Here is an 11,328-nt window from a genome sequence, read left to right on the forward strand (position 1 = left end):
AAGATCAGGCAATCGAAGCGGTGACGGGACTTTATCTTCCTCAAATCGTATCCACCACCAGGACGACAGGACCTAGACCTTTCTACCCCCGAGCGATTCCGTTGCGTAACCTGCTTGACTCGAGCTTTGTTCCCTGCTCTGAGCGGTGTAGTGTGTCTGTGTTGGCCGGAGAATCTGGTTCCAGGTCGCCACGTCTCGCCACTTCAAAACCGGCGGATAGTGCGCGGGCTTCGCGATATTCAGCTCCAAACGTTCAGGAGAAACGGAGGGGATGCAGCAAGAAGCAGTAAGTCCAGCACGACCAGCACGCCCAAGACAACCAGTGCATGCGGTGGACCAATGAAGAGTTGCTAAAGGAATTGATTGAGACCAAAAAGCAGCCAAAAGTCGCAGGCGCCGCTTACCAGCGGGCAGCCGTGCAGCAGCGCTTGGCCGTGATTGGCGGGGCGGTGGCCGGGGCGGTGAATAAAGTGGAACTCTTGACTAAAGTGGGGTTCGATCCATAACTATGGGCAGTTCCAATGTGAATATCATCATGATGATGGTCTATCTATATACTTGACATGTATGAGCTGTGCTCTGCCTTCTATACTGCACTCTACTCTCTCGCAAACCTCTTCCCTTCTATTCTGTCTCACCGACGAGAGAGGTTATTGTGTAGCTTATGCTCCCGCATCGCAATACTAACTGCGGCTCCCAAGATGGTCAATCCAAGCAACGTCACAAACACTGCTCGCAAGGAATCCATATATGAATCCAAGACACCAGGGATCCAGTCTTGAGGCAGCTTGCGGATCTCATCCAAGCTATCACGCAGCCGGGAGATGATCTCTGACGCATGTTCGCGCTCGCCAAATCGGGCCCACAATCCAGTCTTGAGGGTGTTCTGGAACACGGCCGAAGCAACAGTGATACCAATGGTACTTCCAGTACTGCGGAAGGCGTAGGAGGCCGAGGTCACAACGGCATGATGCTGGTGATCCACAGCTGAGATCAGTGCCACCAAGGTGATAGTCAACATGCTTCCGTACGCGACACCGCCCAAGAAGAAGTAGACGAATGGCAGCCACACCGGCGTATCCAACTTCAGGGTACAGATCAAGCCTGCCGAGAGTACCTGCAGGGCCATGACTGCATAGTTGAGGACCTTATAGCGTCCCGTGCCTCGCATAATGAAACCACTGCCGAGCGACCCAATTGAAGTTCCAATGGCTTGTGGGATCAGGCGAGCTCCAGCCGCAGTAGCCGAGAGGCCTTGGACCTGGAAGTAGACTGGGAGGTAAAAAAGTAAACCGAAGACTGCCATGGTCGTAAACCAATTGGTCAGACAGGCAGATGCCACCGTCCGGTCCAGGAGTAGTTTCACCGGAATCACAGGCTCGGTCGCGATGTAGGCCTCCACATAGATGAAGACACCCAGGAAAACTGCCGACAGCGGCAACGAGACCAGAACAATCGGGTGAGTCCATGGCACTTGGTTTCCACCAGTGTTGAGACCCAACAGCAGTGTAACCAGAGTAACAACCAAGGTAATTGCTCCGAGGAAGTCAACGCGTTTGATGCGCGCCTTATCCGTATCTTTCACGGGAATGTTCACCGTGAAGATGACCAAAATGCACGAGACCACCAAGAAAGGAATCTGGATCAAAAAGGCCCATCGCCACCCCAGCGTGTCATTAATCCACCCACCGAATACCCCGCCAAGACCCATGCCAGCCCCGTAGCAGATGTTGCCAATACCCTGCCAGACGCCTCTTTTACGCAGCGGAATCAAATCCGAGGTAACAAAAGTCGAGATAGCAGTTAAGCCACCTCCACCGACACCCGCGACGACGCGTCCTAGGATAATCGCCCATTGCGTTTGGGCCAAACCGCAAATCAAGTTTCCCAAGGCGAAGAAGACGTTGGAAAAGACCAGACCCCAGCGACGCGAGTAAATATCGGTCAATCGGCCGCTCAGAGGCTGGCACGCGGCATTTGATATCAGGTAGGATGTAGCCAGCCAAGAGAGCAACGAGAACGAGTTGAACGAGGAGGAGATAGGTGCCGACAATGTCGCGACAATGGTCGTATCTGCGGTAAATTCTCCGTCAGTACACTCTTAATAGCAATTGCCCAGCCTGTCCATAAGCATACCGAGCGCAGCAAGGAATACACCCAGCCAAATACTGCCGAGTATCAAAATGAGCTCTTTGGTAGAGCGCTCCTCGGTCAGCGGTTCTTGCCCGCTTGTCTCATCCGCGTGGGCGGGGTCAGCATCATGGAGCAGAGGCGTCTCCTCTGAGGCCGGTGCTCTTGCAGGCTCGTCAAAAGACATTGTGCTAGAGACTGTCGTGGTCGATTGCCCGGCAGTGGAATTCGAATCCCCCAGATGACGTGCTGGAGGGGGAAAGAGGAAAAATGAAGCTCAAGCTCGGACTTCAACGGCGGCGGATCCGGGTGTGGAGACCGCCATGCGGAGAACTCGGCACGGCCCAATTATGAGCCGCTTCCGATCTATGAACCGCTCCATGACACTTTATTCGGTCAGCGAACTAAGATACTTGACTGAGGAACAGATCTATATTCATAATTTACATTCGTAAGGAGAAGCCTCGACATATGGTGGTGAGTAGCCTATAAGGGTTGAGAGAGGATATGTCTCGAGCACGATATATTGTGTGAGGACGTGGATCCAAATGACCGGGTTGATAGCGTGGGTGGGAATCGCATGAGGTGTTATCATTTACTTCAAGTTGAAGTCAGCAACTGATCCTGCCCGGTTGTCTAGTGGGTTAACCCCTAGGCGCCCGTAGCCACTTCGGTGGGTTCGGCGGTCGTAACTGTGAGGAAGCTTCTGTGGAGCAGGTGCGGCCCCCGGCGGGTGAGGTTTTTTGATATCTAACTACCCTACAGGATTTCTCCTTTTTAAAGTCTTTTTTATTATAATTTTTTATTATCATTTTAACCACTAAGCTCTATAGAATTTATGATTCTTATTCAAAGAATAAAAACGGCCGTCTGATGGTTATATCATGTGTTCTTTATTAGGTGCGGTATCGCGTTGAAGTCGCGGGCTGTACATGGAGCATCGTCATGAGGTATATAGGGGATAAGAAGTCGCAGGTTCAACTCATGGAGATGAAGTTTTCTTTTCTTTCTTTTTTCTTCTGTCATGAATTGTCTCTACTGGTACATCGTGATCCAACTGGAAATTCACTTGCTTGCAACCACCTCTTTAACCGTGTCGCCAAATCCCACCATGCAAATTGTAGCCCAGGCTGCCACTCCAATCCGAGGCACTACACCACGGAACAAGCCCTTGACACCAGATACTGCAAGAATGTGCTTGAATGTGGATGCAATTGTCGGATTTGCGGGGCGAGTGGGATCATTCTTCATAGATTGCATTTCCACTCGGAGGACCTAGGCAATGCAAGTTAGTGAAAATACTTTGGCCATCCACAAGAAAACTCACTTCAAAAGGTTGGTTCCAGCAACTAAGGGCACCGCCAATGGTTGATGCCAAAATTTTCTCGCCGAATTGAAGTTTCTCATTCTTACCCTTTCCAGTCATAGATCGAATGCTTTCCTCGGCAAAGCGAGAGATTCCAATTCTGGAAGACCACCCGGTAACTTGTCGCAATGCAACGGCATTGACGCCCCTATTGACACCTCGAATTCCCTTTTCACGGAGAATACTGAAGAAAGTCTTCATCGTACCGGGAACTTTGGCGCCCTGGGCACCTATCTTTGTGCGTGTCACTTCGACCGTCTTCATGCATGTTGTCATGCCCATCGTGAGATAGGATTGAGCAATGCCACCGCTAATACCGCCCAAAACACCACATACTGTAGGCGAGGCGTTGAGCTTTGTTCTTGCGTGATACTCGACCTCACTTGATGCTACTATCAAAATGGCACCCTTGGTGGATGCTTCCAACCACGCCTGCGATGTTCACTCCGTGAGTACAACTTGAAGTTTTGAACAGTAGGGGACTTTGCGTACCCAAGGAATCAGCCCTTGATAAAAAGCGACAAATCTTCCACGTGACCAAGTTTTTTGAACTGCATCTTTCAGTGTGTCTTGTCGATTTGCTGCCAGCTAATAATTTTTTGAATATGTCAGACACCTCTTAGGGTCCAAGTCATGTTGAAGTAAACTTACATGAGTCTTGAGTACTTCCATAGGCTGCCCGAGGGTAGTGACTAGTTCAATTAGAACATGATCTAAGTTGATCAAGTGTATCGGCTATTGAGGTAATCACCACACACCCTGAAAGACGTTCATCAACGCCCCGACCGCTAGATTCCGGTACGGAATAGGGCGCTTTTGCTCGGAATTACCTTGCAATATTGGTGCTCTTTGTAACGATAGTTGTGACATATTGAATTTGTATATTCTGTTTTAGCAGAAATCTTGGTCAAAATATAGATTGTTCTATTTGCCCACGCCGTTTTGGGGTCCAATCGTTTGTCGGAAGTATCCGATGGCGGGACCCCCATCGGCTAAGCCGATAGTCAAACACAACGGACCCCTAAGAAGAGAAAATCATACCGTCTGATTCAGAAACGATCCGCTCGGGAGTAATGTTGAGATCATTGAAGCAAAGTCATATCTTTAATCACGGACCAACTTTCGCCAGCCTTTACCAAATCTCAACCTGCAAAATGTCCCCAGGAACTGGTAGTAGCCAAGGGAGCGGTCTAACAACTCAGTAAGTATTCTTCACAGATTGCCTTGCTTAATCTGACCTTCTCAGATTCTTGCTTCCAAAAGACGCCGTTGATACCCACGTACATGTATTTGACCCAAAACTAGGGCCATATGCTGCTGGACGAGCCTACACCCCCGAGGACGCGCCACTAAAAAAGTTGATCGCGTTCAACAAAAGCCTCTCGGCAGATTCTCAGAATACTAAATTGGTTCTTGTCCAACCGTCTCCTTATAAGTATGACTGCTCTATTATGATCCAATGCCTGCGAATGTTGAGAAATAGAGACAGCGGGGCATTCGGAATTGCTGTACTGGACCTTGACACCACCACCGATGCACAATTGAAGGAAATGCACGCCCTCGGTGTACGTGGTATCCGACTGAACTTCCAGGCGGATGGTAAGGAGGTCAGTACTGACAGATTGGTGGCAACTTTGCACCAGACTGCGGAGCGCATACGCTACTTACCTGGTTGGATGATCCAGGTATTCGTCCCAGGGTGGTCATGGGATGGTAAGATTAGCACATGCACTGTTTAATCGGTAGAACTTGCTAATTGTGATAGATTTACATGACGTGATTCTCCATCTTCCAGTCAAGGTTATCGCCGACCACCTTGGTGGTATGCTTGGCCCAACCAGGCTTTCTACGGATTTACAGTCAGCGCCAACGTCGCAACCTGGTTTCAAATCCCTGTTGTCGCTCGCGAGAAATTCTCAGGTGATTGTGAAGATCTCTGGCTTATATCGCATGTCCACCGATATTTCGTCCAACTTTGAAGATCTACAGCCTATCATCCAGAAATTCGCCCAAGAAATTCCGGACCAGATTATTTGGGGAAGTGACTGGCCACATACAGGGGATGGACATGACAGAGTGAATGGTTCCTTGGAAGTTAAAGAGCCTTTTCGAGTGCTGGATAATCTCGCCATTCTTGAGAAATTGCATGGGTGGATGGGAAGTAATGTCTACGACAGAATGCTTGTGAAAAATCCTGGTCGTATATATTTTGATTAGGAAAATCATCACATATGGGATATAATGGAAATGATTCTCTTATCCAATTTATCAGCGCTGCAAGTCTACCTAGGAAAGCCGTCGAAGTACAAAAAGCTAGAAATCTTGAACAAATCAGTGTGATAGAAGGCATCTAGAGCCCAATGAACACCGAGGCAATTGTGAAATTTTTAATTATTAAGAAGCAGAATATAATAGTTAGGTGAATGCCTGCAGAAGGCAATACCAACATTACTTTGGGGGCTGTATACCAATGGAATGGATGGAGGCTGTCCACAATTAGTAAGGGAACGCCAAGCCTGGGGTTGCCTTGGTGTTAACGAGCGTTTCTCCGCACCAACCGCGAGTACCATCAACCTCGACCAATGATGTCAGGGATTTTCTGTTTCACCTGCCAGGCTTCATGATACGTGACATGGTGAGTGAAAGCTCACCAACCTCCGCTCCTCGTCGTCACCGACGGGGCATTCCCCGGAGCGTGGCCGCATGCCAGCGATGCCGCCGAAGAAAGCAAAAGGTTCGCCGGCCCTAGATTTGCGCGAACAATCGCTAATACTCAATAGTGTGATGGCAAAGTGCCGACATGTGGCCCATGTGCGGCCGTCGAGGTCCCTTGTATCATGTCAGACCGACTTATGGTTCAGCACACCAGTTCGAATTGTGAATGTGAATCCCTCCGGTCTCAACTTGCCGCTGCCGAGCAGCGAGGCCATGAGCTATCTCAAAAATGCCAACAACTTGAAATTCAGATCTTCGAGGCACTGAGCTCTGCCCAGGCTGCGACTAATACTCCAAATCCTGAAAATTGTTCGGTGGCCCCGACAATTACAGGAACAGTTTCCCAGCATGATCAGCTGAATAGCAACCCGGATAATCGTTTCACCAGCCGTATTCTGGGACCGACTTTTTCATTGAAGGGGAATACTAGAAAATCGAATAGCAGCGCGTTGAGCAGTGCCTGGGAGCTGTGGGGAGACGACACCACCGTTGAGGTCCCGGAGGCAAGCGGGTTAGGCCTCGACCATGATACGTACGTCAACCTGGTGAACGCATTTTTCGATAGGCGGTGGCCATATTTGCCGGTACTACATCGGGGGTCCTTTTTCCAACAACACCTGACCCCATTTCTGACCAATTCTGACATGAGACCCTTGTCCAACTTTCTTGTCAACATCGTTTGCGCTATTGCATCAGCCGAGAGGTCGTCCCAGCAGGCCTGCGACAAGACCCGCAAGGTGTTTTTCAGAGAAGCAGTGAAGGACCTCCATCTCGTCATGAGCTCCGATAACTTTGAGTGCATCCAGTGTCTTCTCCTTTTGTGCATGTACGGCCATAACGAGCCTCAGTCTGTCAACATGTGGTATACCACCGGGCTGGCCCTGAACCTCGCTATCGGCATCGATCTGCATCGCAAGGAAAGCCTGTCGAGTCAAGGTATGATGGACGGGGAAATGTGCAAACGTGTTTTTTGGTGTGCCTATGTCATGAGCTGCAGCATGGCCATCAATATGGGTCGACCGCTGGGAATTCGAGAGTCGGATATCAGCATGCCTTTACCTCTGCAGCTGACGGACACTCAGCTCGATGAATCTGTTCGCAGCCCCTATGTCGAAGAGACTTTGATACCCAATGTGGCCGATACATCAACATTTATCCATATCATCAAGCTACGCCAGATTAATGCAGGAGTTTACACAACTTTCCATTCTATCGGATCGACGTTGGCAGATACCACGGAAATCGACACACTTCGCCGTGGATATTTCATGGAACTGAATCAATGGCTGATTACTGCGCCGCGGTATATGCAGACACTGTCGACTTTCCAGTCCACTGAATGGTTCCAGATTGCCTTTCATCATGCCGTTCTCTCTCTGTATCGTCCATCGCGAGCTGTTCCAATGCCATCCCCGGATGACCTGCGTGTTTGCACCGAGTCTTCAATCGGCCTGATCAGCTCATACAGTGCACTATACGCACGGAATCGCATCAAATATACTTTCGTCGCAATCCACTCACTGTTCATGGCGGCGGTCACGATGCTTTATTCTTTGCGAGCCTTTGCTCCTCTTAGGAGAGAATTGGCCAAACCTGTGATTAAAACCAACATATCCACTTTTCTTACTTTGTTCCGCGGCATTTGTGATGGACGATTGGTGGGCGAAAAATGTTGCGGTATCGTTGAACGACTTGGCGATTCAATCTTATCGCTATTCGAAAACGAAGACCAAGCCGACTCTAACATCGACACTGAGTTCCAGACTTGGTTTGGACTTCAAACACACACATTCAACCCATGTGCAAATGGTATAGAAGATCCAGAGAATTATCTTCATGGCTCGCTCTCGCACTTCCCGGATGTTCAAGGCGATCTACCATGGGCTGATTTGTTCACCGAGGGAATCGATATGGGCACTGCAGACGTTTGGAGCGTTCTTTTTGAGAATCTCCATGATAAGTCATGCCCTCCTCCGGTCAACGATCTCTCCCAACTACCGCTTTGAAATGTTGTCCACCTCGATCGCTGCTCTCCGGCTATCCCAGCCTCCTCAAACCTAGAAACTCAAGCGACTATCAGCAGAAGATGCAGACTAATAGTCTTGTATGCTTGCGCTAAATCACCATTCCTTCCGAAACTTATTTTTGGCCCCCGGGGGTTCCAAGACCCGCTTCGCGAGGAGTGCAATAATCTATTCCTCCTCCTCACGTCGGATTTGCTCCGACCGGCCCGCTCCGAGACTTGCAAGTCATCTCGACTCTCCTTTGCTATTTTTTTTTGAACTTCGCCTTCAGTTCGACGACTCTAATCTACCCACTCAGTACGGACTAGGCTGAGCTAAGATGGCCTCCAAGGTTCTGCAAAACCTGAAGCGATTCTCGACATGCGATGTATGTTCCAGATGATGTTATACAATAAAAGTATTTTAGCTAAATTTTCCTTTAGATTGGCGACGCCCTGGTCAAACTAAAATATCCCTACGGGGGCTTTCTAGATGGACTGAAGATGTTCTCTCCTGAGCCAGGAACCACCATATACGGCCCTGCGATCACAGTGAAGATGGCCGAGAGCAAAAGTCCAGGACCAACACCATCTGTGCACTTTGCAGATGCAAACAAAAAATGCCATGTGATGTATATTCAGCAACCTAAGGGGTTACCATCGGCATGTTGGGGAGGGCTTATGTCCACGCGAGCTCAGCAGCTTGGCGCGATGGGTGTCGTCATCGACGGTCGAATGAGAGACACGCAGGAGCATCGGGATATCTCGTTTCCAGTATGTCAAATCCACTATGTCCTGACAAACACATACCCTCAGTTAACGAATACATACAGGTATTTGCGCGTGGCACCCCTCCGCTCGAACACTTTTACACGCGCTTCCGAAATCAACGTTCCGTTGCAATTCCGAGGCGACTTGTGGATACATCCGGGTGATATTCTTGTGGGGGACGAGAACGGAGTAGTCGTGGTACCTCCATCTTTGATGGAGCAAGCGGTGGAACTCTGCCAGGAGCGATTCGAGATTGATGAAAAGACATTTGCGGCTTTGCGAGCGGGCGAGCCGATGGGGCCAACGATTTTGCGGTTGCGCAAGTAACGCTCAATCAAGGATAAGGCTGGTGCTACCACCTGAGGCCTTAGATTCCCTGGCATAAAATTATATAGTATTCAATTTGGTAGCCACTACTATCTAACCAACTCTGTACACACTTAGCGGAGTTCTATGATAAGTTCAGAATCTGGACTAAATTATAAAACCATCTTATTGGTCATACTTTAAAAGGTGGTTATCTACTTAGATTGAGAGCTATTACGTGGGCTCGGCATCTAGAAAGATCTTTCAACAGACCTCCCAAACGATATACTCACCTAGTAACTAACTTAGTTATGCTCATAACGTGCTTAGTAAGATTTAGCCCGTTAGGCAGAGTGGAGATCCTGCATCGGATGCATCCGATGCCAACCTACCTCCTTTCATTAAGTGCTACTCGGTCATTAAATACACAGTTCAATTTCAGTCGCTCAGTCTGTCACAAAGGAAAACGAAAATTCTTATTGAGATGTTCCAGTATACCTTCCAGAAACGCGCTGTCTCCAGTACTAAGCGGTTTCTCTCGAAACAGCGATGCCTTCCCGCAGCCTACTACCGCGGCGGCACTTCTCGCGCCGTCATTTTCAATCAAGCTGACTTGCCTCCTCGGTCAGAATGGGACGATATCTTCCGCAAAGTTATCGGTAGTCCCGATCCGTATGGTCGACAGCTTGATGGCTTAGGAGGGGGCATCTCCAGCCTCTCTAAGGTGTGCGTGGTGGGGTCATCCACACACCCCGACGCCGACGTTGACTACACCTTCGTCTCTCTAGGGGTCAAAAATACCGATGTTGATTACTCGAGTAACTGTGGCAACATGATCAGTGCAATCGGTCCTTTCGCCATTGACCAAAAGCTTGTCTCTGCACAGACATCGGACTCGGCGACCATCCACATCCACAACACCAACACTGGCAAGATTATCACTGCCACCTTCCCAGTTGTGGATGGAGAAGCTGCAAGTTCCGGCGATTTTTCTATCGATGGCGTCGCTGGAACGGCTGCCCGGATTCAGTTGGATTTCATCAACCCAGCAGGCTCGGTCACTGGGAAGCTATTGCCAACTGGCAATGTGCAAGATGAATTTGATGGTGTCCGAGCCACCTGTATTGATGTGGCCAATCCATGCGTTTTTGTGAAAGCAAGTGACCTTGGCGTCCGGGGTGACCTCACGCCAGACGAAATAACAGCTCACCCAACCCTGCTCCAGCGGTTGGATTCGATTCGGCGTCAGGCAGCAGTCAAGATGGGTATTGCACAGACTGTCGACGATGTACCCGGCAGTATTCCGAAGATTGGCATGGTATCATCGTCAGAGTCTGTCAATAAGAATAAGCCTGTGGATTTACTTGTCCGGGCTATCTCAGTTGGACAACCACATAAAGCCGTGCCAATCACTGTCGCACTGGCCCTCTCCTCGGCTGCGCGTGTAGCTGGCAGCATCGTCGAGGCTACAGTGAGCAAGGAAAAAGTCAGTGATTCCGGTATTACGATTGGTCATGCAAGTGGACATCTGCTAGTTGGAGCTCAATTCGATAAGGGCGAGTTGACCGCAGCGACCGTGTTTCGCACTGCCCGTCGGTTATTTGACGGGAATATTTTTTGGAAGAGCTAGCTGTACAATACCAAGGAACTACAAATAACGACTATCCCAGAATTATGTGCTTGTCCCCGTAGGTTGACTATAGTTACGATACTTCCGTGGCATCTCGAGCTAAGTCATCCGCTCGAAAGGGCCCTCGTGACGACAGGCTTCGATTAAATTTCAGATGTGGTTAAACTTTTAGCTAGTCCCAAGTTCTTTGCAATGCTGGCTAGATCTGGATAAATGCCAGATTATGCTTTTATCAAAGATGGCATTTGTCGTCCACAACAGTTGTCGGCTCAGCCGACGGAAGCATCCGAAATCCTCTGTGGCGAACAGTACGTTAAACAAATGAGAGAAATAGCATTACAAAGACAATCCACGGAGATGAAATCAACTTAAATTACTTTGAATTGGCTATTACCTTGGTATAGTCAC

The 11,328-nt window shown here is 49.2% G+C and overlaps 5 protein-coding genes across 5 annotated transcripts; 3 read left to right on the plus strand and 2 right to left on the minus strand.

The window, feature by feature from the left end:
* Positions 1-634: 634 nt before the first annotated feature.
* N7496_003034 (uncharacterized protein) lies at positions 635-2,317 on the minus strand (the record flags this gene model as incomplete). The annotated part of the gene is made up of 2 exons (XM_056695965.1): positions 635-2,073; positions 2,137-2,317. 2 exons carry the CDS (start codon positions 2,315-2,317, stop codon positions 635-637), a joined length of 1,620 nt encoding a protein of 539 aa, XP_056558177.1.
* Positions 2,318-3,195: 878 nt separating this feature from the next.
* Positions 3,196-4,366, minus strand: N7496_003035 (mitochondrial DNA replication protein; the record flags this gene model as incomplete). Its single annotated transcript, XM_056695966.1, has 5 exons — positions 3,196-3,405; positions 3,458-3,928; positions 3,989-4,084; positions 4,148-4,209; positions 4,255-4,366. 5 exons carry the CDS (start codon positions 4,364-4,366, stop codon positions 3,196-3,198), a joined length of 951 nt encoding a protein of 316 aa, XP_056558178.1.
* A 284-nt stretch (positions 4,367-4,650) lies between these two features.
* Positions 4,651-5,713, plus strand: N7496_003036 (amidohydrolase 2; the record flags this gene model as incomplete). Its single annotated transcript, XM_056695967.1, has 3 exons — positions 4,651-4,697; positions 4,743-5,209; positions 5,262-5,713. 3 exons carry the CDS (start codon positions 4,651-4,653, stop codon positions 5,711-5,713), a joined length of 966 nt encoding a protein of 321 aa, XP_056558179.1.
* A 635-nt stretch (positions 5,714-6,348) lies between these two features.
* Positions 6,349-8,217, plus strand: N7496_003037 (fungal specific transcription factor domain-containing protein; the record flags this gene model as incomplete). The annotated part of the gene is made up of 1 exon (XM_056695968.1): positions 6,349-8,217. The coding sequence occupies one exon, from the start codon at positions 6,349-6,351 to the stop codon at positions 8,215-8,217; it is 1,869 nt and encodes a 622-aa protein (XP_056558180.1).
* Positions 8,218-8,554: 337 nt separating this feature from the next.
* Positions 8,555-10,920, plus strand: N7496_003038 (DUF453 domain protein; the record flags this gene model as incomplete). Its single annotated transcript, XM_056695969.1, has 3 exons — positions 8,555-8,602; positions 8,658-9,209; positions 9,733-10,920. The coding sequence occupies 3 exons, from the start codon at positions 8,555-8,557 to the stop codon at positions 10,918-10,920; spliced, it is 1,788 nt and encodes a 595-aa protein (XP_056558181.1).
* Between the last annotated feature and the right edge of the window lie 408 nt (positions 10,921-11,328).

Source organism: Penicillium cataractarum (genome assembly GCF_028827025.1).
Source record: "Penicillium cataractarum strain IBT 29864 chromosome Unknown utg000002l, whole genome shotgun sequence".
Classification (NCBI taxonomy): domain Eukaryota; kingdom Fungi; phylum Ascomycota; class Eurotiomycetes; order Eurotiales; family Aspergillaceae; genus Penicillium; species Penicillium cataractarum.